Here is a 26,294-nt window from a genome sequence, read left to right on the forward strand (position 1 = left end):
AAACTGTAATACAGACTAGTAAATAGTCGCCTAGGCTTTCATACAGACCTTGAAACATTCATATCCAAGAAAGCCCAAGCAAGTCTGTTTTGAGTGAGTATAGTTTTACGCCACGCTCAGCAAAATTCCAGCTCTGTGGTAGTGGTTTGTACATAATCGAGCATGGACCAGTCAATCCAGTGATGAACTGCATGAGCATTGATCCGCACAAATGGGAACAAACTGTCAACTAAGTCAGCGAGCCTGACCACCCGACCCTGATAGTCACCTCTTGTGGCAAAGCATTTTGTCGCTGAAATCCTCTTCTATCCCAGCTCTAGATAATGAATAGTCTCAGGGATCCTTTTCATAACATCATATTTCTTAGAAATGAAGTGAGTATTTTTTGTCTGTAAAGCATGTTCATTTCTCATGTCAAGAGATACTTCTGCTTAGTGCAGTGTTAAAAAACAATCAAATTAACAAACGACTAACAGAAAACAAAGAAAATTCATTCAGGTCGATGCTGTGATTTTACCATAAGCTTCATCCACTTCTACTTACCTAGATCAATGACAATATCTGCTGAATAAATGGTCTTCTGGTGGAATAAGACAATGGCTGGAATAACACTGCGAGTGATTCACCACTCACATCACCAACATATGCCTTCCTGTATCTAAACTTGACCACCTTCTGGTCAAGAACACATTTAGTTCAAGCTGGAGTAAAAATAATATATGACCAGAAATTATATAAATTATTTTTTTTATTAAACACAAGTCTGTCTGCTTAGAATTCAAAGGATGAAAGGAGGTATGATGTTACGTGGTTGACAGAGACGAAAAGGACATATCTTTCACAAGCGAAGTCGGGAAATTAACTTTTTCAGTGTATCAGCCGATCATAAAGCTAATTGAAGTACCTTTCTATATTAACAAAACTTAATAGAGTTATGGAAGTTACAGTGTAATAAATATACCCAAACTTTCCTCTAGAATTATTGACAACAAAACCAAAAATAAATAAACAAACATATAAATGTGATAATTATTCAATCGAGTGATTTATTTTTCTTCATACTGTTAGTGAAACATATCTGTCGTATTGGCCTCAGGATTTAATAAGCAAGAAAGTTAACAGTGAGGAAACAAGCATGTTGAGAGGAAAAAGCATGTCCTCGAAAAAAGTGAGACACTCCATCTTCAAGATACAGCGCTCACAACATTGTTAAAGGGTCCATTTTTCCCACTGGAGTTCAAACCCTCCAGAAGAGGTGCGTACAGCCTCACAGTGAAGCACATGAAACACAACTCACCATTCCTGGTTGTCCAGCAGTTCATTCTCTAGCATGAACATCTTAAAATTGTCCCAAAGAATGCATCCAGAATCACTTGAAAAAGTCTTATCGTGAATCTTTGTTTAGGACGCCAAATAACAGATTAGGATTTTATTGACTGACTATTACCTAACATCACACAGTGGCTATCTGATGGAAATAGTCAGGTCTGGACCAGATAATCCTGTGGTTGATAGCATGAGCTTTAATCTACACAATTGGGAACCAATGACGTGAACCAAGTCAGTGAGCTTGGCCACCTGATCCTGCTAATTGTCTCTTATAACAACTTTGGGTTGCTGAAGATCAATTCTGACCCAGATCTTCAAGGGTATAACAGATCAGACATTGAGCAAGTATGAAAATGGTCCTGGAAAGCACCCAAAAAATGATACCGGGAACTAAATTTCAATACATGGCCATGTGCCAGTTAGTTAGGAATGATACTGCCTGACTCTGCGTTTCAAGGAAATACTGTAAATCACAAAAGTTTTGCGTTATGATATTTTTGCGAGTGGCGACCAACTGACGTTTTTACATCACGCTAATTCTCAAAACATAGTTTAGTTTGACAGTTTCAAAGCTTACTTGCATCTGAACGTTTTATCTAAAGTAAATTCAATCACATATTAAAGTTTGCCACTAATCTTGAACACCATTCAGTGGAGTACTTCCGCATGTATGCAGTCAGTGATGTTTTCCTAAAAACAACACTTGCTGCATAGGCCAGATAAACATAAAACAGTTCAAAGGGATTAAATTAAATGGAATGATTCTAATAAATTGGCACTGATGAAGGACCAGTTTAGTCAGTGTTGGCGAAGCTGTTGATCTCCAGGTAAGTGTCATGAAACCTATCCACGCCCTCTGGATGGTCCAGCCTTTCAAACAGTCTCTAAGAATGCGTGTTGCGTTGTTGGCGCCTGTCTGGACTATCAGACATACTGATTGAGTGACTTTTGTTCAGGTATCCATTGTTTGACATGTGACACGTGAGTACGAGTAATGCTAGTAATTAGTCATTCTTCATGTTGTTGTCATTACTTAATATATGTACTGTCTAGATCTATTATTAATTATCTGAATAGGTCAATAATAGCAAAGATAGGACAGGTTGTTTGCTGATTATTCATAGCATTCTACCAGCAAATTGTGTCATGATATTTTTGCAAGCTCAAGTCATTCGTAGTTTTCGCAAAAATATCATGCTCGCAAAAATTTAATGATTTACAGTATAGACTGAAACGATCCCAAACACCCAAATACTACCGGTACCTAGCAAATGTCTGTGTCACTGTAAGTAAGTATCACTGCATTATCACTGCATTCAAATGAAATGCTTCAAGTTTGTTCAATTGAATTATGAAATAATACAGTAGTGTATATGATTCATGCTGCTTTAGCAATTTTGAAGCAATATAGCAGCATGGACAGTGGAAATGGGCTTCACACATTTCCCAATGTGTGGAACAGAACTGAGGTATTTGTTTGTGACAAACCAACGCTTTTACACCTAGGCTACCTCTGCACGCATGAATTTGACAGTGCAATAATGATACTCTTATTTGCACCATAATTCAAAGAATTTCTTCACAGTACTTCCAGGAACATAAAACAAATGCGACACAATCCAAATGGATTTCTGGAACAATGTAAGATGGCTCCATGCCAGGACTCCGCTGCTGTTTAATGGTGGAATATGTCAACACTGTTCACAAACACATGTCCATGTTATGAGTTTTTGGCCACAAGAACACCACCAGACTTTGTTTCCTTGTCCTGTGTCTCTGGTGTCTCTTTAGACTCCTCACCCCGGATCTTCAGCCCGTGCTGTTCCCTGTATTTGTTGATATCAGTGCCTTTTGTTTCCAGCTGTTTTGTTAAAGTACCTACCAAGTTGTTCATCTGCAACCAAAAATATTGATAGGCACAATGATTGATTTGCAAGCAATATAAAATCAAACCCAACAAAAACAATAACAGAAAATGAATAAGTCTAGTGAGAGTGAAATTTTTCAATGGTGCACAACAAGTTAGCACCTATATGTAAATAGTGAGTGAGTGAGTTTACTTCTATGCCGCACATTATTCCAGCTATATGACAGCGGTCTGTAAATAATCGAGCCTGGACCAGACAATCCAGTGATCAACAACATGAGCATCGATCTGCACAATTGGGAACTGATGACATGTGTCAACTAAGTCAGAGAGTCTGACCACCTGATCCCATTAGTTGTCTTTTACAACTAGCATAGTCGCTGTTATGACAAGCATGGGTTGCTGAAGGCCTATTCTACCCTGGCACCTTCACAGATTGCTGTATGTAAATAACTGAGTCTGGATTTGATAATTTGATTGTCTGGTCAATAAGTCACCGATGACAGACATGTGGCTGGAATATTGCAGTGTGCAGCATTAAACAACAAAGAAAGGACATTTCCAGGGTGGCCTTAAAATCACACCTGAGAATAATATCTTCTATGATCACTTCAGAGACTGAGTATTGGTAATACTGACCTGCTCCTTGTTATTGACGAGCGCAGGTAGGACATCCTTTACAGTTCTCTCAACCAGAACACCACCGACCATACGGAAACACTTCCTGTCAGAATCTACCTCTTTCAGTGTCTCTATTACTAGTCTGAAAACAAGATGTTACAATGTGTACAGTAATAACAAACCCCACCACAAAACTCATGAGGGTTGTAACTGGACACTGTTATACCCTGCATTATGTGAACGAAACTGGCACTGATAAATACTACAATCAAGACAATCAACGATACTTCCTGTTGAGACACGCAAATGAGTGTGTTGTTAAAGATCACATATACTCTAGTTGGGTACAAACGCATAAATCATTTACTGACATCATTATAAATGAAACCCCGTCATTAAAACTACCAATTTCAACACTTAATTACCTTAAATCGACCTTTTTGACAACAGTGCATAATTCTCTCAGGCAAAAGAAATTTCAACCAATCATAGGGGCGCGCCTCTGTGACATAATGTGAGGTATACCTATGTGGGCTGCTGTAGTATTCATGTACCTTTTCGGGGGTAGATTATCTTGTGTATACATAGGTTTGTCTAAACATGCAATCATGACAATTGTTTTGCAAATTGAAAGCTCTACATTTTCACAATCTACTGCCATTTAATCTTGTCACCTGCTTTGCCTATTTTCCGAGATACAACTTGATTTCAAGGACATTTCTGTCAAAATCACTCATTGTGTTAATGTTTATGACTCAATCTGTTACAAGCTGAGTCCTGCAATGTCTGTCTGGTCAAAGATTCAAAAACATATTTAACTACGAGTAGGAAGTAGTTTTGATCTTTTAAGTTGATGAAAACAAACCATAATCTAACTAATTCTGAAACTCACTTTAGACCGTGACAGGTACCCTGTCGCAAGCATCCACCAGTCTGAGAACAAATGCTATTCTGGATTGGTTTCACTGAGTTACAAAGTCTAGTAAATAAAGTAGTAAAATATGTAATTGATTGATGGACAATATGACCTGATAGGATTTTGCATGACACTGCTTATAACATAACAATTTCACTCTTGGAAGCGGTGTGGGTGTCAATATGATACTACTTTCAATATTATTGTCACTTTGACCACAACCTCGATTCCCAAGGAAGAAATTGTTATGATACAAGTTGTGTCATGCAAAATCCTTTGGGTCAAAGTTAGAATTTACGTTCAAACTAATCATCAATAATGATTTTGACGGTGGTAACTGCAATTTAGAGTTGAATCTCAACAGTCTTTAGTAACAATCTCACCAAACTAATCGCGAAAACAAAAATAAAAAAAGTAAGTTTGTTTACATCTACCGGTAGTTGTAACACAAATGTGCGTTTCAGAAGGTGTTCAGACGGAGGCACGTGTGTATGTAACTTGGGTATACGTTTGCTAAAGAAAGATACATCCATACTCATGTTCCTTCATATCCATTTCAATTTCAGATATTTTGGTTGCTAGTATCCTTTGTTGCTGTCGGAGTTCTTGAAAACCGGCAATAATTTGCTCTTGCGATTTTCCTTTCGCAGCTTTCTGTGCATAAGTCGACGCCATTTTCAAGCAGCCTCGTTGCCATATGGCGACAATACTTTCCTCACGCCTTAACGTTAGAAAGCATCCGTTGCTAATGTACTCTGTCGGTGGATCGACAACACACATTGAACACGCGCAAACACTCGTCCATAGCCTCGTCAAATCGAAATATTGTTTTGTGTATAGCACCAGGGATAATCCAATATGTATATGAAGTCTCTCTGATAGCAATAACATTGTTGAAATATTTCTTAAGCTATGTCATTTTTTGATTCAGATTATAATAGATAGCACCAGCATTCCACAAAAAAGATCAATATAATCTTACTAGAGGCCAAAGCAAACTAGGTCAAACTAGTTCATATTGATACTTTGGATTTTATGGGTTTTTTCTTTCCAGAAGCCGAAGCAAGTCGAGATTACATTCAACAAAGGCCTATTTCCATGATTCCATATATCGATATCGTTGAGGAGGAAAGTTTATTTTAAAATTGTAAAAGTACAAGTACAATTACTCCAAAGAGTACTTCTTTGCGCATTAATTTTCTAATAACGCCCCTTTCCCCTTACAGCTGGAGTCAGAACGACCCTTTGTGTCAGATTAAGGTGATTTGGGCAACTGTGTTGACATGTCAACGAAATTACAAAACACGCCATATTTTGAGCAATCTAAAAACATTTATCACATTCCATAATTGGAATTACACTTTCTTAATAAAGTACATACAAGGACGTATTCTATTTTGGGACCAAGTCCCGTCCGGGAGGGATTCGAGCCCGCACCCTGAGTCAGGCACCTGATCGCCAGAACACTTCCACAAAAGTGAAAGTCGGACAACTGGTAGTCTAGACTGCGGACTTCGTGTACCACTCTGATATGTGTAAATTGACATGACCTGAAATGTCGAAAGCTATCATTACGCAATGCCCTTTAGAAAGTGGTCAAATGTAGTAACACACATTATGTTTGGGATTACAGTATCTTAGTAAAGTACAAATTCTAGTACTTGTGTTGGGGGGAGTCTCATCTGGGATTCGAACCTGAGCCTTTTAAAGTCAGGCACCCAATCGCCAAAACATAATTGAATCTAAAACTATACTTGTCGAAGTTTACTTTTATCGATCAGTTTGAGCATATGAACGTTTAAATTTACCTTGATTTGTTGTTGTTTGTACTCAGAAATAATTTCAGCCAGATGGCGGCAGTCTGTGAACAATATAGTCTGAACCAAGCAACCCGATGATCAACATCATGACCATCAGTCTATGCAATCGGGATACAATGACCTGTTTCAGCGAAGTCAGTGACTTCGTCCCTTACGACAATCATTGGTTACTGAAGACCCATTCTAACCCGAATCTTCAGTCACCATTTCATAAAACGGAACCTTAACAATCTGTTCAACCAGAGACCATCGTTCAACTACCTTCAGGTGAGGCTAAACACAAATTTGGCCTGCTGTCAGGAATGAGAATACAATCATCTGTCAGCTAACATGAAAATAGTATGTTTTGCGGAAAGTAAGCTCTCTTCGGGTAAACCGGAAGTTGTGGAACATCAATGGCGGTGGACTTGAAAACAAATTGCGATCAGTGAATGTGCATTTTCTGTAATTTGGTTATGCGGACACAACAGCCAACAGCAACATGGCGTCATTTGACATGGAGGAAGGAATGTATTTTCTGATCAAATAGGGGCGATGGGAATGGAAAGACTAACGCGCAGATCAACGAAATTCGGGTGAGAATATTTCCTTCGTGCGAATGACAGGTCTGTGCACGCTTAATCAGTCCAAAGACAGTAAAGTGTCATGACAGATTATAAGCTTTAGTTCTCGTATCGGTCTCAAGATCAATGCTTCTTGCTACCTGAATGGAATGAAGAGTAGTACTAAAAGCACAATACCAAATAGTGCACACTATCACCGTCTTTGTAAATGACAAAAATACGATTGCAAACAACATTCTCGTTCTATTTATTTGTTTGGAGTCCCTGGCAGCCGCGTGCTACAGATCAGTGTGGATGTCAACCACTTTTCTGTTCACAATATATTCTCAGGTGTTCAGAGTAGTAAACATGGTAAAAGTGTTTAATTTGGCGTAAAGTTGAACAGCACACTTGCATACACAGGAACCAATGTCATGCGTACACGTTAAAGGGGCACTGATGCGGAGCAATTTCCATGGACTGGTGTAAACTTTTGTTATTGTTTTTCTCCCGTGAGTACCCGGATGATATCCCAGAATTCATGACTGGTTCGTGACCTCTGCTGCGCATTCCATAAGCGCAATTGATAGTTTAGTTATAGACAGATCAACTTATGTGAGGTCATTTTTACTTCATTACAAATGTATTATGAAAACAAATGAAACACTTTGAAGATTAATCATCTGCCAGTGGTAGAAATGGTAAAAAACTATTAGGACGGAAAAATAATGAAGCCAATGTACGTCTCTATATTTTGTCTGATAAACCTAATTAGTTTATTGTATATATGATATTATTATATCATATTTGTATGATTCTGAAAATTAATAAAAGAACATACGATCTGCTTATACTCATAGTAAATTTCTAACACAAAAGCAACATTTATACATTGTATAGATTGCCAATGTGGATCCTATTTCACACACATACGCGATCTAGTGTGTGTTTTCTGTCATACAGATTCTGCTGAATGCTACAACAAATAAATTAAAACAAAATGCAAATAATTAATGTAAAACAGACTAATTTTATAGCAACAATGTCAGGCTACTACCTTGTTCAGGAATGTATCCATCAATATCCACATAAAAGAAATCGTATTCCATTCATCTGCAGCTGGTAAATAATCATGCTCTGTGTCGCGTGTCTTACAACTGTCTAGTTTGCGAAAAAGTAACACATCGTTTAACATCTTTCGATGGTGAAAACCAGATAAACCTCTCATTGGTCTCCCAAGATAGCACACCTGGCAACTAATTGTATGATGTCCACTATTCTAAGTAATTTAGTTAACCAATAATGAGCAATCAATCAATCAACGCAAGGGTGGTTAATTCTTTGAAGGGAGGATGTTGTTTTTGCACTCACTCTTTACGACAGGGTGTAGTCATCTACACACACTGCCTTTTGACAAATCCGCTAGAAGATACAAGTAATTAATCAATCAGTGTGTTATCGGTTAATCCTTTGATCGATGTTTGTTTTTGTAACTCAGCTGATAAACCCTCTTGCATCACTTACATGCACATATTACATAAGATGCAAATACATTTGCCATTACAGACCTTAATTTATAATGCTGAGTATTTACTCCAGACAGGAGAAATGCCCAATTTGAACCTTTGTTGTGTAACCGAAGTGGTGTTACTACTAATTATACCTGTTATAAATTCACTAATTGACCGTCCAGAGAATGATGACAAATAACACGTGTAGGTTTACACCATCAAACGCGAGTTACAGCAAGGAAGATGTAATATCTGTGTCGCACGCAGCCTGAAAATACTTATGGGACGAAACTGTTTTGAGGATACCAACGGAATTTCGTTACATAAGGAATACACACAGGCCTTTGCTGTGTACTTGGGTAAATAGGTGAAATAAGGGTTTTTTTACGTAAGAAAATTTTCAGATTTCTCTACCAAAGCCAAGGTCATCGTTTTTCGTTTACGAATTCAAATAAATCAACTGTGTGTTTTTATTATCATAAATAATAAACCATTGTAGCTACCATAGCTACCAAAACTTACGTATGCTATTTGCTATCACAGCTGAACCAACACTCAAAACTACCTATATATAAAGCTTTGCAATCTTCCGTACTGAAACAAATGGCTTGCTACGTGCCTGTAGACATCATATTTTCATGTAACATGATTAAATATCGAGGTTAAAAACACAGAAATAGGATCAAATTGGATCAGTAACTATACCATCCAAGCATCCGAAAAGAACTACACTGCTGGGATATTCGGTTACGATCAGACAAGGAATACCATGGATATTTTTAAACAAATGGCATATGATGGGCATCCGGCCTCCTGACTGTTTAGGTGAAGAAATTCTGCTAATATGGACAGGAGCCCAGTTCCTTTGTCCGTCACGGTCGAAGGAGCTTGCGCTGACCAATTTGCGGTTTGGTTTCGTAATTACACCCTTGGCGAGAAACATTATTCGCTCCGCATCAGTGCCCCTTTAAGCGTCCTGCTGTAACAGGCCCCCCTAAGTAATGGAAAGAATTAAGCCAAATTTGAAGGAATTGAATCTCAAATGTAAACAAATGCAGTGCACTCGCGAAACAATTGCAGCGATATCGGTAGTTTAGCGGTAATAACATAAACACAACACCCTGTCGGAAACTATGTTGGTAATACTTGAAACACGCTCGGCCATCTTCGGAGATTTCTCGGCTCTGTTCCGTGATTTGTCGGTCGTGTCTTGAAACTCACACATCAAAACATACAGATATCGCTGCAACTGTTTCGCGAGTGGGCTGCGTTTGTTTACATTTGAGATTCAATTCCTTCAAATTTGCTTTAATTCCTTCATTTACTTAGGGGTTGCCTGTGTAATCCCTGCTTGAAATGTATTCTGCTTACTATGATCATGTCTGGGGTTTGTGTTTAGGTTTAGAGTTTAGAGTTAGCATTATTTTAGGGTTAGGGTTGACTTTCTATAGAAAAAAAATCAGTTCTTAACCTTAGAATGATAAACAACAAAAACAAAAACAGGTTACAAGCAGAAATCATTTAAGGTACTCCCTTCTACTTCTGTGATAGGGGCCGAACTGTGGAGACACCAACACCAACAGACAATATTTGCTCTTGGAAGTAAATTCTAATCACACTCACATGTAGGATGGATATCATCCTTAGTGTTCAATAAATTCAATTGTCATTATATCATATTTCACACCCAGTCCCAAATTGTTACAAAGTGACGCACTTCCACATTCAGTAAGACAAACATTTTCATTCAATAGGCTCAGAACACTCTCAAATATGGGCAAAGCTCAACGTGTGTAAAGTTTTTCAATTTGGCAAATGAGTGAGTGCATGCGTTTAGTTTTACGCCTCACTCAGCAATATTCCTACCTATAGGGTGGTGGTCTGTAAATACCTGTAATCGAGTCTGGACCAGACAGTCCAGTGATCACCAGCATGTACTTCGATCTATGCAATTGAGATACAATGTTTGAGAAGCATGTGTTACTGAAAACCCAGATCATCAAGGGCCATTTGGATTCCATATAATGCGAACATGCAGAGTAAACTTATCCTCAGTACTTTTCGTTACACTCCACTACTGAGTCTAACAAAACCTTATGGGAGGTCAATCAGAACACAGCTTACCAAATTGTGAAAGTGGACATACCTTTTGAACTTTTTATCTCGAAAAGGTTTCGTACCCGAACGATTCCGAATGCTATTTAGCGTACGCTCGCTTCCGGGTGATACACACGGCGTACGTACAGCCATGACAACGATGAGTAAACAGTCGCTGAAAATGGTGTTTTTGGCAATAATCAAAGATGTCATCTTGCAGAAATATTAGCTAATGGTAACCATGTCAACAGAAACCCCAAAGGGTATATACTGCAGGTCAAATAATTGTGTTATATGCAGATTTTTGTTTGTGAAGAGATCTGTGTCAGTGACGTGAATATTTTGAAAGTCCCTCCGATCCCAAAATAGGAGCCATTGTCTGATTGGTTAAATCTGTTTAACCGTCTTGCGTTTGATTGGATGGTCATTGGTCACTCAAAGGTTACCTGACACGACCTTCTACAAGACTTTGTTAGACTCAGTGGTGGAGTGTAATGAAATACACTGAGATGAAGTTTGCTTTGACTGGCATGCTTAGCACAAGGCTGTTTTCTGTGTGTGGGTGGGTGTGGGCATGGTAGGTTTGGGATGGGTAACCTGGGACGGATGGGTAATATTGTCTTTGATGTTTTAGACATTTGCTATAGTCACCTGTTTTCAACAAAATACATGATTAAGATCTTGAAAAAACTTGAAGTAATAATCCTAGAGCTCAAGAATACACATGTATTCACTTTTCTTACAAATTTGATGTCAGGAATGAAGTTATCGGGTATCCGGGTGGGGTAGTGTACTGGGAGGAGTAGTATGTGGGTACCAAAAATATTTGGACTTTTTCTGCGCCTCTGTGGATACGCTTATCAATTTCATTCCATCCGTTGTCAATTTGTATGCATACATGACACAGGAATTCACGTCCTGTAAATCCATGGATGTGTAAAGTATTGCATATGTCAAAAAGAAACAAAATGTTATTACTAAATTACCCATAGTAACAGAAATACATATAAATTATTTTCTTTTTCATTTTCTTATCTTTAGCGATGTTGCAAGTTGGTCAGTCTTAAACTGTTATTTTAACACATTTGTCATTTGCTTTTACAGTGATCCATTTGGTCGGGACCCTCCACCAAAAGCATTTTACCACCCAAGCAAACAGAAAAAATTGGGAAAGCAACAGAAAGAGGTTTGAACAAAGTTACATGCTTGCAATCATCTCACAACAAATTAAATTATTTTCACAATGATTTATCTGGCCTCCTCAGAGGCCAGTTTTCACCCTTGAGTCTGCGAAAAATGTTACTAGATGTTCCCGAGTTTCAATCAGTTATTTGTTATTATGATTATAGTTATAGGTGACACTAATGTTTTGGGGAGGTCACTTGTAGTCCACTTAATAAGAAGGCCAGTAAGAGGGTTTAAGGCTTATTGGTGACATATTATGTTTGCTGTAGCTTTTTAAGTACAAAGTTAAACCTCTGAAATTAGGAAAATAAGAAGTTTTAAAAAATACCAAGTTTGAACAATTAGTGAGTTAAGTTTTGCGCTTATATTAAAATGGTCATATTAATTAATGTATCAGATTTATGATCCAAACTTAACAGTAATCATGGAATTATACAGATTACCCTGAGCCCTGCACATGATGACAGCAAGGCTAGACGATGCAGCCCATCAGAGGAGATGTTCCTCAAAGGCACCAATATCTTCTCATCTGTCAAGACTCCTCCTGAGCGGAGTGACCACTCATCCCAGTTTGATGAATCCTGGCCGAGCAGTGACCGTCCATTCAGTAGCAGGTAGTAATCAGGAAGCAGGGCAACACTGTAATGGCACCACAACACCACATCTTTGAAGATTCGGTTAGAACTGGTCTTCAGCAACCCATGTTTGTAAAAGGCAGTTAAGTCATTTGGTTGTTGCTGACTTGATTGACACATCATTGTATCCCAATTGTATAGATTGATGCTAATGCTGTTGATCAGTGGATTGTCTGGTGAGTGAGTGAGTTTAGTTCTACTCTACATTCGGCAATATTCCAGTCTGGACCAGACAGTCGAGTGATCAACAGCTTGAGCATCGATCTTCACAATTGGGAACCAATGACATGTGTCGACCAAGTCAGCGAGCCTGACCACCCGATCTCGTTAGTCGCCTCATATGACAAGCACAATCGCCTTTTATGGCAAGCATGGGTCACTGAAGGCAGATTGTCTGGTGTAGACACTGTTATCCATTAACTGCTGCCATATACCTGGAATGTTGGTGAGGGCAGTGTTAAAAACAACCAACCAACTTTCCAAGAACTTCTTTAAGTGGCATCTAGAAGCTGGCATGATGAACAAGAACACTGGAGTGAACATACTCCAAATATCAAAGCACAATTCTACCCAAGACAAACTCACATTTTATTAAAGCTGTTAAACAACACAGTTTACTCTCTTAATATTTTTATACACCTTTGTGTTTTATGTTCACTGTAATAAGTGAACAACTCGGCTGCCTGTATGCAACATTTCTATTCTAAATTCCCGCAGTGGAAATGAAACATTATGACCTGTTGCTACACTGATTTACAACACACAACTTAACTCCAAACAAGCACGAATTGAAGTGTGCCATCCATTCTGGTTTTTATGTCCATAGAGTCTGTCTTTGGGTACATTTTGGCGCAGTTTCCCTGCTGCGTTTGGTTAAACAGCTCTCCTGTCCAAACACTTTGCTTGATCTATAGTGAAAATATCACATCTATTGCTGTAAAGAACTTGTCTGTCCATAGAAAGTGTTCCTCAATTTTTCTATGGAAGGTACATGTCGGGGTTCCACAAAGTGATTGCTGTGCTAGGGGGATTGTAACTCCAATATTTAACATAAAGGCTTGTAACAGTTGTAATGGTAACATGGCTTTGTGGAACAGGGCCCTGAAATGTCCCTGTGTCAGTTTACAGGGTTGTACAGTGTTGATTAGCTTAGCTTGAGTTGATTTGCAATCAAGTGAATCATAATTTCCTTAAATGACAAATTTAAATTTTGACAGTTATTGTCAACTTATTTGTAATTTCTTTCACTCTTTTATCGTGTTTCTGGTAGTCCTGAGTCTGGGGTACATCGCACCATGCTGGACTCTCTCTCACAGCTCAAGTCAGCGCTAGACAGATCAGACGGACAGTCTGGAAAGTCTGCTGAGGCCAGGAACCAGACAAGGGAGACAACTACAGAGAGAGGATCTGTACTACAGAGGTGAGGAGGAATCATTATGTTGATATGTAGGGTAGCGAAGTTAAAGTGTTCACTCGTAAGTCTGAAGACCTTGTTTTTATTCTCCAAGTGGGTACAATATACAAAGCACATTTCTTGTAGTCCCCTGTGTGATATTGCTGGAATATTGCTAAAAGGGGCCCTTCTGTGATATTGCTGGAATATTGCTAAAAGGGGCTCTTCTCATGATATTGCTGGAATATTGCTAAAAGGGGTCCTTCCGTGATATAGCTGTAATGTTGCTAAAAGGGGGTAAACCAATATTAATGTTGCCGTTTTGGTTTAAATATTACCACCCTCAGTCACTATTGTTGTGTACCAATGTTTTATCAGGATAAAACCCTTGCTGTTTTGTTTGTTTTTTTCCAAACTTCCGCTCTCTTATTTCTGCCTTGGCGTTAGGGTACTCTAGTAATTAAAGTAACCGCTTGTCAGTGTACAATAGGGAAGCACATACAGATCCTTCTGGCTGCTGATGTAATATTCGTTCTTGTTGTTAAATAAGGTACAAGAATTATATTCATTTAAATAGATTTATTAGCTCTCTGTAAGGAAAACAAACACTTTCCTTTGTTCACACTAACTGACAGACTATATATAAATAATTCATGTTTTGTTCAGTTACATTGATCGGTTCCGATATGGAGTTCCAATGAGCCGGGCAGAGCGGTCGCAGAAAGACTCCAGCAGACCAGACTTCTGGTGGCTGGCTCACAGCCCACCCACACCCAGCGACACCTCCACCCCCAAGGACGACCTTCACCCAAGGAGCAGGAAGTTTACGGATCAGGGAGAGAAAGGAAAGTCCAACACTGACAAAACTAATGTAAGGAGTATGTGGTAATCAGTCCCTCCCACACTCAGTGGCTTCAGATTACATGGTCCTCCATTCCACAATCTCTTCATCTTGTTATGTTTTGTGAATAAAAAAAATAAATAAATAACAGCACACGGTTGAGTCAGTTGGTGGTAACTGGGCTGTGCTAGAGGGAGTTAGCTCCCTCCAAACCAGTGCTTATCTGTTCTTAATAAAAGAAAACAGTTATGTAATTCATGTTAATTTGCTTACACAGAAAGTAAACATAAATTGTTAATTATTTTAATGAAGCGTGTGATATTCATTTTTGGAGTGTAACTGTGAACACCCTGGTTAGAATTGTTCTAAGCAACCCATGCTTGTCATAAGAGTCATCTTATGGGAACAGGTGGTCAGGCTGGCTGACTTATTTCCAGACCATCACCTTAAGGCTGGATCATTGCTGAACGCATTGTTTAAGAACTAACAAAAAAGAACCAAACAAATATCAGAAATATTTTTTTGATACCTCTTTCTGTTATGAGTTGAAATTATGCAGACTGTAGAAATGTGAACGTCCATGAAATGGGAAAGTACCGTTAACTACAAACCCGTGTCCATTTTCTGCTACACTTATACGTGAGAGGATTTTTGGAATAATGTTTTTGCAAAGATGTTTACTTGCTGTGAGATGAATATGATTTGAACTGTGCAAGCTCTAAAGAATAAACATATCATTTTAGCCAAGACGTGGAGATATGACTGGGAGTGTGATGACGTTGCAAGGGTTGTCTGAGCCAGCATTGGATGACGTCACACAGAAGCTTCAGGAACGTGCAGCCAGGCTCCTTGAAGAGAGGTCAGTACATTAACTGACCCATCTGAAGAATGTGTAAAGTTTGTCAATATCTTGTTCACAATATCATGATGTCTTGGTGTAGCATTATGCCGTTGAATATTTTAGTGCAAGTATTGACTTGTCTTCAAGATTGCAGTGGGGAGTTCAGGTGAGATTAGGTCTAGGTGGTGATGGTGTACGTTGAGGCCCTGAAGGTGTATGGTATGGTACTTAAACTATATGTTATGGTCCGAAAGGTGTACATGGAGGTCCTGAAGGTGTACATTGATGTCCTGAAGATGTATATTGAGGTCCTAAATTTAAAGGTGTACATAAAAGCCCTAAATTTGTACACTGAGGTCCTGAAGGTGTATATTGAGGTACAGAAGGTGTACATTGAGGGCCTAAAGGGGTAATTTAAGGTGCTTGAGGTGTACATTGAGGTCCTACAGGCCTTGAAGGTGTACATTGAGGTCCTGAAGGTGTACATTTAGGTCCTGAAGGTGTACATTGAGGTCCTGAATGTGTACTTTGAGGTCCTGAATGTGTACTTTGAGGTCCTGAATGTGTACTTTAAGGTCTTGAAGGTGTAAATTAAGGTCCTGAAGGTGTACATGGAGATCCTGAAGGTGCACATTCTTTTCCTGAAGGTGTATGTGGAGGCCCTGGAGTTGTACATTGAGGCCCTGAAAGTGTACATTGAGGTCCCAAAGGTGTACATTTAGGTATTGAAGGTGCACTTTGAGGTCCTGAATGTGTCCACTGAGGCCCTGAATGTGTACACTGAGGTCCTAGAGGTGTACTTTAAGGTCCTGAAAGTGTATTTTAAGGTCTTGAAGGCACTGAAGGTGTACGTAGAGATCCTGAAGGTGCACATTCATTTCCTGAAGTTGTACATTTAGGTCGTAAAGTTGTATATTAATGTCTACATTCAGCAATGACTTAAATTTGCCATGTACATTACATAACATTGTGATTTGAAGAATTACATACTGAGGAATGCCAATCTTGACAAAAAGTGTCAAACAACCTTTGTTTGAAAGTGAGCATAAAACATTTACATTGCCTACACCTTGGGATAACCATACAATACTGAAACCAAACTGATGCAAAATGTGTTTAATAGATGTGACCCATGTATTTCTCCCAGCCTTATCCAATAACATAAGTATTTCATAACAATGATACAGCAACTTTTGAGTATCTACCTGGAGCAATCTTCATCAATATTTAACATCTGGACATCTACTGATATTGCCATCGGACTCTGCAATATTTGCCCAGAGCCATAACTTTGCTGGTATGTTTACTAACTTTCAAAAACCTTTACAGAAGTATATTTGTAGACTTTCTATCTATCTACAGTATGACGTACCCCAGATCTCTGCCCCATGAGAAATGATAGGACAAACAGCTGCATCAAAAATTTTAAATATGTCTGTACACGAGATTGGTCTAGATTTATTTTGATAGTTATACAATGACATGCAAGCTTTTTGTGCTAGAGCAGAAAAACAACACTCAGCCTCATCATTACAAAGCTGCTCAAGCACATTTATCTTCCTCAGTAACTGTACCTCTGTGTCAGAAATACATGACACATCATCTGCGAACAGAAGGGCTGCAACACTGGGGTATTCATTTGAAATAAAGATAACATTACCACCATTGCTATCAAGCATTTGAGACAAATGATTTGTGAATTATTACAAAAAGCAGAAGACTCAAGATACAACCCTGACGGGTAGCGATCTTGCATTTAAAATGCCTGGATAGACAATGATCTGTGTTCTGTGTCCTGATGACCTGTGTTTTGTTTTGATGACCTGTGTTCTGTGTCCTTGTGACCTGTGTTCTTTGTTATAATGACCTGTGTTTTGTGTCATGATGACCTGTGTCCCGTGGTAAGATGACCTGTTTTCTGTGTTATGATGGCCTGTTTCCAATGGTATGATGACCTGTGTTTTGTTATGATGACCTGTGCCCTGTGGTATGATGGCCTGCTTTCTGTTATGATGGCCTGTTTCCTGTGGTAAGATGACCTGTGTTCTGAGTTGTGTCCTGTGTTCTGTGGTAAGATGATCTGTGTTGTGATGACCTATGCTGTGTTGCAGTGGGAGTAGCCTCCATTCCTCAGAGCCGGCAGTCAGCACAGATGGTCTTGGAACAACAAGTGGCACTGCCGGCAGCAGCTTTGAGGAGGCACCATACCAACCAATGTTCACACGATTACATGGTGAGGCAGACTGTCTCCTCTACATCTCCTGTGGCGATCTTAATAAGTGCACATGGCATTCATTTAGTATTGTTCAATTATTCTGTAGTTTTAAAATGTCTTTCCAGATTCCTTCTCTTGAGCTTCTGTCCCTTCTTTTTGTGTATTTGGGAGTCCATGGGCCTAAAATATGATGTTTAATGAGCATGCCAGTAGTCACAATGTTCTTAGTGCAATCGATGTGCCATGTGTTCACTTCTGTTTCTAGACAGATCAGATAAATACCCCACTTAAATTCATGAGATTTCTGCCAACAAATATTTTGGATCAAGCATGTATAAGAACTCTCTGAGTGTGACCTTGCTGTGACTTTTGGAACTTCTGAAGTCCACTAACGGGATCGGGTAGTCAGGCTCTCTGACTTGGCTGACACATGTCATTGGTTCCCAATTGTGTAGATCACAAGTCTGGTCAGGTCCAATTATTTACTGACTGCTGCCATATAACCTGGAATATTGCCGACTGCAACATTAAATAACAAACATACAAAAACTCATTCGTTTCACGTCAGCATTATTTATTCAGTTAAATATAATTCCATGTTTTCAGACCCAGTTAGTCAACCCAATGTCCATTCTGCTCCCATCAAGCTACAGCGACCTTCAAGACCAGAAGAAGATATTCTCTACCAGTGGAGACTGAGACGGAAAATGGAGACAGCCCAGCAAAGCCATCCTGGGTTAAACGTTAAGGTCACAGGGTCAAATAAGGTCAGCATATATTTCACATTGGCTGTAAACTTGCAAATACTTATGTATGGAACAAGTAGAATATGCTGAGAGAGGGCTAAACTATTAAGAGTTTATTCATGATTTTACATGACATCTGGGATGGTTTCAGGACATCGACAGTAAGCTTGATGCCTTCCGCCGACGTCTGACAACTGCTGTTGATCCAGGTCCAACAACAGCCATACCTACAGGCACTCACATGAAGGCCGCCCCGATAGAGACTGTCCCCCAAGAGATCACCCCTAGAGTGACCAGCCACAGTCATGCTTCCACGTCTGTCCACTTCACTTCTGCACCTTCAACAGACAAGGTGAACTTCTCTTGGACATATTCCATTTTGCGTCGATGAACTTCTAAATTCAAGTAAAAAGACACCTTCTTAAATTCATAAATTCTTGATTCTTGTGATCACGAATCATTTTTTTTGCTTTCCTGTTTTCATGTCTGTTCGATATCTATCATTCAACATTTTGGTTAATTGTCAGTAAGCTTACTCATGTTAACTGTGGCAAATATTGGCATGGTTTTGAAGTGGACCAGCACTAAGAACACTTTCACCACACCTCACACTATATGCACTATAAATGTTTTCCTTTGTTCAAAAAGAAGACTGGTTCTTCTCAACAGGTGGATGCACAAGTCCAGACCAGAAAATCTTTAGAGGCACTCCAGCCTGAAACCACACCCATACACACACCTCCACGAAAACTGTCTTCCAGCAAGCCTGAGATTGCAAGCCCAACCTTACATCATCACAAACATTCCGAGGGAAAAACAGATCCTCATCTTCATTTAATGTGTGATCTGCTGCCTTGCCCTCATGCACATAAATATTCCAGAAAATACCTTGAACTTTACAAACATTCCAGTGAGGTTGCTGAGTCCGAAGATATGTCATCGGATCAAACCAGTGTTCAGTATAAACAGTTCCTACAAGCTGAGAAGCCTCATAGTGAAGAAAAACGATCTGGACACAAACATGATTCAGTCAGGACAAAACCTAAAGGTGATGAAGAGCAGGATGAAGATGATGAGACAGGATCTGGTGATGAAGGACACGTTAAGCTTGAGGTTTTGGACGTGTTAGACTTATCTGACAGTGACAGGCCAAGTTCACGGATACAGAATAAAGGGAGACAACTTAGGTCGAGTAATAATGAAAAGGGAGGTAATTACAGTGGTGAAGGAAGAAGACCTTTGCAGCAAAGGCAACATAAGCGCAGTGACTTGGAAAAGAGGGATGAGAGACAAGACGAGAGAAGAACAAAAGACGGGTCATCTGGGAATGTTCATGATTCTACAGATTCCAAAGGGAAGGCTGAGGAGAAGAGAGTGGAGTCTGGCAGAGTTAGAGGTGGTCTTCCTCGACCATCTCACGCTAGCAGCCCTGCTAGAAAACCACAGTCAGTGTCCTCAGCTATTGGTCAGGTAAGGCTTGCTTCAATAAACCTGAGAATGTTGCATCCTTCTTATGTGAGACGATGTTCTTCATCTCAGTCTTAGTCTGTTTACTTGAGTCCGAGGTCAATATTGCTGTACACTTGTATATAAAAAAAGTTATTGACCAAATTCACTTGTCTATTATTTTTTTATTATGTAATTTCCAAAAAGATAAGTTTCTAAGAAGCCAAACATGTCTATTTTGTCAACTAAAGCAATTTTATTTACACTACAAACCAATAACGTTCTGTCAACATTACTGTCACATGTAAACAATACAGTGACGTCATAGCTGGCATAGCAACTCAAGTCAGTATGAGTTTTGGTTGGATCTGGGTTGGAGTCAATATGCTTTTCTGTCGACTGTCACATGACCACCTCTAGACCAATCAGGTCTAGATAAAAATATACTTACATAATAATATATGATATCGCAGACCATATAAACTTGAGTGAGTGGAAAAATATTGTTCTTTCGTGACATGATGCTGAAATTAGCAGGAAAATTGGCAAAATTAATCATTAAGAAACTCTATTCAAGGTATGATGACTCAATCAATGAAGTCACAGAGACAGACCTAATGCATGACACACACACCTATTGCAGCAATCATCACACTCTTAATTATTAAGGGGCCCTTGGGGTATTGTTGAGTGTAGCACTAAATAAACTGGTTACTTGTCGTTTAATGATACGTTCAGCAATATTTCAGCTATATAGTGGCTGTCTGTGAATAGTCTAGCCTGGACCAGACCATCCAGTCATCAACAGCATGAGCATCAATCTATCCAATATGGATGAACTAAGTCAGCAGGCTTGACCACCCAACTGCCTTATGACAAGCATAGGTCACTGATGACTAATGCTAACCCAGATTTTCACAGGGTAAACAAACTGGTAAATCCATTTTTGTACCAGTTGATTTAAGGACTAGATAATGTAATACTGAAGTGTATTGTGTCCACCATCTGCTTGCAGACTGTGTCAGAGCACCTGTTTGTGGGTTCATCCAGCTGTGTACTGTCCAGTGTAGACTCCTGGGCATCTGCTGCTGACCAGTCACAGACGTCGTCCATGTCTGCTGCCCAACATAGGCCACAAACCCCACCCACATCCTCTGACCCAGTCACGTCAGAAGTTCCTCCCATTGCTGACCAGCCTGGTTTGGAAGCTCCAACCAAACAAGCATCACAAGGTGAAGATCAGACAGAGGTCAAGGATCCAGTTCCAGCCAGTCAAGGAGACACAAGTAAGATTGAGAGATGTCCAACATATATTTATTCAGTGTGTGGGAATTTGGAAGATACAACCTGGGCAAAATCTTAAAGGGTTTCAAATAATCTCCTCGAAAATAAGAAAGGGAGCTGCTTAAATTTGTAATTTATGTCACCGTTAATCAAATGATTGTACAGTGCCCACCAATATTTTTTTAAGTTCTCTTGAAATGAAATACCTACCCATGGCTGCAAGATGATAAATGATGTCCTTGCAAAATTACGTTGCTGGCCCTTGTTCAAGAAAGCAATCTTTGTGCTAGCACACAATCGAAGACAATTAATTTTCCAGTGCTTTTGCAAGTCTTGCTTTCACGTCTGGCTGTTATATCCCTGAATAATTTGTAGAACCCAGTCCAGAGCCTACTAAGAAACTATTGTTAAAACATTCATGTCTGTGAAAAAATATAAACAATACATTTTGAAAGCATTTTGAAGGCTTTGTAAAGAATATGGATTTGTTTATCATTACACTGTCAGTTATAAACAATATCAAATTACTTTTTGTGACTGGTATGCAGTCTATTTATTGTGCTGACTTTGTCCAGCTGATCCACTCCTCTTATGTTCTATATTGACAAATTTTATGGATAACAACTCTCTTTGGATAACAGTTTCTTCTCCCTCAGTTTTGCTTTGGTTGAAAGAGAAACTAAACTTTGCATCCATGAGTTTCAGAATCTCATTCTGTTATGCTGTAGGTGAACTATTCTTGACAAAGGGGAGGTCTTCCTGTGCTCTGTTTTAAAAAAGGATGTTCCTACTGATGAGTTTTTATGGTTTTCAGATGAAGAGTATGAGTCTGATGGGGACTTCCCAGATGACCATCTACTGCAGATGCTTCGGCAGCAGAGAGCAGAGTATGAGATCAAACTCAGGTAGCCTTAATTCATAAACGCTGGTGGTCTTTATTCATAAACTCAGATAGACTCCCTTAAACTCTGGTCCTTCATTCACCAACTCAACTAGTTGTTTTCGCAAACTCAAACTTAGTCTAGTGGTTAAAGTGTTTACTCATCAGTAAACCAGTCCCCTGCCATGATAATAATGTGCTGATACAGCTGGAATATTGGTAAAGCATGTAGAACCATACTCACGCACTCCTCCAGTTTACAGTCTCTTCCCATCTCCGTCATCTTTCACCCTCATCTCATCTCCTTCATCTTTCACAATCATCCCATCTCCTTCCCCTCATCTCACCTCCTTCATCTTTCACTCAAATCTCATCTCATCCTCTTCATCTTTCACCCTCATGCTATCTCCTTCTCCTCATCTCATCTCCCTTATCTTTCACCTCATCTCATCTTCTTCATCTTTCACCCTCATCCCATCTCCTTCCCCTAATCCCATCTTCTTCATCTTTCACCCTCATCTCAACGCCTTCATCTTTCATGAAATTTCATGCTCCTGGCTTCAACTATATGGTAACCTGTGATCATATGTTGATTGATGTGAAATTATCTGTTGTATACACTTGTTATTTTCAGCAACATGTTTTGCAGAAGATTTTTAGATGGACTCTGTCCATGCACATTTCTCTATTCCGAAACATAACTTTCAAACCATTCAATATTTCTTCATCAAACTTAGCACATAGACAGATCTGATGGTCTACTGGTGCCTTTTCCATGGCAACAAGTAGATTGACATTTGTGGTAGTACTCTTTTCCAGAGCAGAACTTTAAAACCATGCACTATTTCTTCACCAAACTTGGTAATAGATAGATCTGGTAGTCTACTGGTGCCTTTTGGTAGTTTGGGATGTCTGGATGAAATGTTTTTTTGTGTTTCCATAGCAACTATTTTGACTTCAACAGAATTTGGTGGTAGTGCTCCCTTCTGGAGCAGAACTTTGAAACCTTTCAGTACTCTCCTTCCTCTTTGCTATATACACACCAAAGATTTGACATAATCATAACTCATATTCATGAAGAATATTTTGCCATTGCGGGCAATATTGATGACTATGTCTTCTTGTGAGACATTTAATACGAAGCTTTTCAGATATCATATTTTGTTACATATCTCAACATATTGATGAGAAAGAAAGATATGTGAGATGTTAATCAATAGATAAGACATGTTCAACACACATGAAAAAGCAAGGTGAACTGACGGTCCATCATAATACCTGGCGGAGTGACCTAATTGCCATCTATATGCTGATTTACTGTTTTCAGCAGCTAATTGTATTTTTTCGAGGTTTTGCCCGATTTTACGAGGAAACATGCTTTTTTGGATAACCTGTCACGCACCCCACTGAATGCCCAGTTAGACCAAAGTGAGCTATTTTGACATATTGTGTTTGCACGTCAGTAAATTTTAGCGATACAGAGTAACAGCCTGTTTTTCTACTTCCGACAGTACTTTAGTTTTGCATTTCTGACTAAGATATTTTTTTGCGTTTCCATGGCAACAAGTATAACTTCAACTGAAATTGGTTATAGTGCTCTCTTCTGGAACAGAACTTCTAAAACTTTCAATCCCTTTCTTCCACTCTGCAATATAGGTTGGATTGGCTGACACATAAACCCAACTGTCTAGATCAATGTGCCCTGGATTTTCCAGATTCTATTATTTACAGGCCGCAGCTATATAGCTGGATTATTGTTGAGTGTGGCATAAAACTAAACTGACTCTCTGCCATATGCACGTCAAAAACAATTGAAAGTTAACTGACATGTTCATAAAGAGTATTGAGGGGGATGTTGATGACTTTGTCTTCTTGTTAACACTGGAGATGTAAATCTTGTCAAACTGTGACCAGCTATGTAGATTGTTAGTCAACCATCTGTAGGAAGGATAGATGAAGCAGTGGAAAAGTGGCAGACAGTGGGAAGAGTGCGGACAAATCAGCAGACGGAAAGGCAGGTACAAGGAGGGACGGTTATGACTGCCGGCACTTTATGTAAAGTGTTTGCCCTGTCTAATATAGTTGTACTTCGAGAATGTACTCACCCAATTTCTTTCTATGCCACTATAGCTTGTGTTGTTTAAAGAGTTCCAGAGGTGTTACAGTGGTGCAGGATCTGAGATTCGAACCCAAGACCAGGGCAACCTGGCCAACTATGGAGCTTAAACATCAGATGTCACCTTCTACTGCATAAACATACCTCATGAAAACCCCCCAGACAATATTGCATATAACAAATAGAGCATTCAACATATTTTTATGAAAGCAAAAACTAATGTTTAAATAATGAAAGTTTACTTCTTGTTTCAGACAAATTGATGACCTCCTTCAGCAATCCTCTTTTACCCAGAGGTGAAAGAACAGATGTATTTTCAGTAATCCGTCCAAGTGTATTTTGCTTGACCTGAGTAGGCACTGCCAGTCTCAGGAACAGTACTGTGCAGCAGTTTACCAGTATCAACCTTCTGTTGGCTGACTTTGTGTAGATTCTGTGAATAACATTATTTTTATCAGTAGTATTCCTGTTTTGATAGGGGCGGTAGTGTAGCCAAGTGGGCAAAGCATTCGCTTGTAACACTGAAAACATGGGTTGGATTTCCCACATGTATACAATGTGTGAAGCTCATGGCTGGTCTCCCCTGTGATGCTATTTCATGGAATATTGCTAAAAGTGGCATAAAACTGAACTCACCCACCTGTTTTGATATGTCCTTGATAGCAGGATGTTGGTGGTACTGTTATAGCTACATGAAAAGAAGACCTGATGAAAAATGGTAGAATATTCATGACAAAATTTATTGAGGATACATTGGGTGCTTTCTTCTTTCCTGTCTGGCACTCAGGGGATTAAACGATCATTGTTTGGCTCTCAGTCAGTTTACTATGACCACGTAGGTATCCGGGTGCTAATGTGGCTTGGCATCTGAGTGGACTAGCCCTGTTTAAACCAGCATTTGTCTGAACTAACACACTCACAGAGTCACACACATGCACATACCAACACATGCGTTCACGTATGCACACTTCATAGTAAAGTACTATTTCCTGTATTTCTGCATGATCGAGTCTCATGTTAGATGCCAGCTCTAAACAGAGCTAACCACACAATCATTGCCAGAACCTTCCGATGCACCCGAGCATGTGTCACCAGACAAACAGGCAATGCCTCAAATAGGCCTAAAGTACCATAGTTACGATAGGTGTCACAAATCCCGGTGATCATTGCCACACCCGGACAATTCGTTTTTCCGAAATCGTTTTGTATCAGCTTCAGCAACTAATAATTTAAGGGGGAGTACTACATTTTTTAGACTAATTTGTGCTCCCTAAGGATCTCAAAGGGTGGAGGCAATGTATAAAGTGAGTTAATCTCTCAGCGTCGTTGGCTGATGGGTAAACTGCAATCTAGCAATAGTGTCATTGGTCCCCTAAGGTAGCATACGTGGCAAATAATTGTGTGATGACCGCCATACTAAGTAATTTAGTTAGCAATTTTTGGCGATTAATTCTTTGAAGGAATGATACTGTTTTCACACTCTACGACAGATGTAGTCGGTATAGATAAGTGAATCTACACACGTAAACACTGCCTTTTGACAAACCCGCTGTGGAAGATAAAAGTAAGAATGCTATTTATCAATCAATGTGTTACCGGTTAATTCTTTGAACGATGTTTGTTTTTCTTAACTCACCTGATAAAACCCCTTGCATCACTTACATGCACATATTACATAATATGTAATACCAGGGATACTCTATATCATATAACTCTCTATATAGGCTCCCTGGTAATACATTTGCCACACGAGATGTTTATTTCTATGATTGTGTATTTACTCCAGACGGGAGAAACGCCAAATTGGAACCTTTGTCTAACAATCTGAGTGGTGTTATCACAAATTGTACCTGTTGGAAATATATTAACTGCCCGTCAAGTGAATGATGACAAATAACACGTGTTGCTTTATTCCACCAAAAAACGCGGGTTACAGCAACGGAGAAATAATCGCTGTATTGCATGCAACCTGAAAACGCTTATGGGCCGAAACTGTTTTGAGGATACCA

General features: G+C 39.3%; 2 protein-coding genes across 2 annotated transcripts; one reads left to right on the forward strand and one right to left on the reverse strand.

Moving 5' to 3' along the window:
• Positions 1-470: 470 nt before the first annotated feature.
• Positions 471-5,444, reverse strand: LOC137291524 (prefoldin subunit 2-like). The gene is made up of 3 exons (XM_067822891.1): positions 5,269-5,444; positions 3,836-3,959; positions 471-3,223 (listed from the first exon to the last, which is right to left on the reverse strand). Exons 1-3 carry the CDS (start codon positions 5,406-5,408, stop codon positions 3,050-3,052), a joined length of 438 nt encoding a protein of 145 aa, XP_067678992.1. The 5' UTR covers positions 5,409-5,444; the 3' UTR covers positions 471-3,049.
• A 1,459-nt stretch (positions 5,445-6,903) lies between these two features.
• On the forward strand, positions 6,904-24,742 carry LOC137291514 (uncharacterized). Its single transcript, XM_067822882.1, has 13 exons — positions 6,904-7,128; positions 11,808-11,889; positions 12,327-12,502; positions 13,794-13,943; positions 14,583-14,787; positions 15,501-15,616; positions 17,710-17,831; positions 18,420-18,580; positions 18,711-18,911; positions 19,229-20,029; positions 21,021-21,291; positions 22,104-22,194; positions 24,540-24,742. The coding sequence occupies exons 1-13, from the start codon at positions 7,088-7,090 to the stop codon at positions 24,583-24,585; spliced, it is 2,463 nt and encodes an 820-aa protein (XP_067678983.1). The 5' UTR covers positions 6,904-7,087; the 3' UTR covers positions 24,586-24,742.
• The last annotated feature ends 1,552 nt before the right edge of the window (positions 24,743-26,294 follow it).

Source organism: Haliotis asinina, chromosome 1 (genome assembly GCF_037392515.1).
Source record: "Haliotis asinina isolate JCU_RB_2024 chromosome 1, JCU_Hal_asi_v2, whole genome shotgun sequence".
Taxonomy (NCBI): Eukaryota; Metazoa; Mollusca; class Gastropoda; order Lepetellida; family Haliotidae; genus Haliotis; species Haliotis asinina.

Coding starts and splice junctions, on each gene's coding strand:
- LOC137291524 (XM_067822891.1), bottom strand. CDS start 5,408: ATGGCGTCGACTTATGCACAGAAAGCTGCGAAAGGAAAATCGCAAGAG. Junction 3,960..5,268: donor ATGGATATGAAGGAACATGA/GTATGGATGTAT, acceptor TCTTGTTTTCAG/ACTAGTAATAGAGACACTGA. Junction 3,224..3,835: donor TCGTCAATAACAAGGAGCAG/GTCAGTATTACC, acceptor TTTTGGTTGCAG/ATGAACAACTTGGTAGGTAC.
- LOC137291514 (XM_067822882.1), top strand. CDS start 7,088: ATGGGAATGGAAAGACTAACGCGCAGATCAACGAAATTCGG. Junction 11,890..12,326: donor TGGGAAAGCAACAGAAAGAG/GTTTGAACAAAG, acceptor GGAATTATACAG/ATTACCCTGAGCCCTGCACA. Junction 13,944..14,582: donor AGAGGATCTGTACTACAGAG/GTGAGGAGGAAT, acceptor TGTTTTGTTCAG/TTACATTGATCGGTTCCGAT.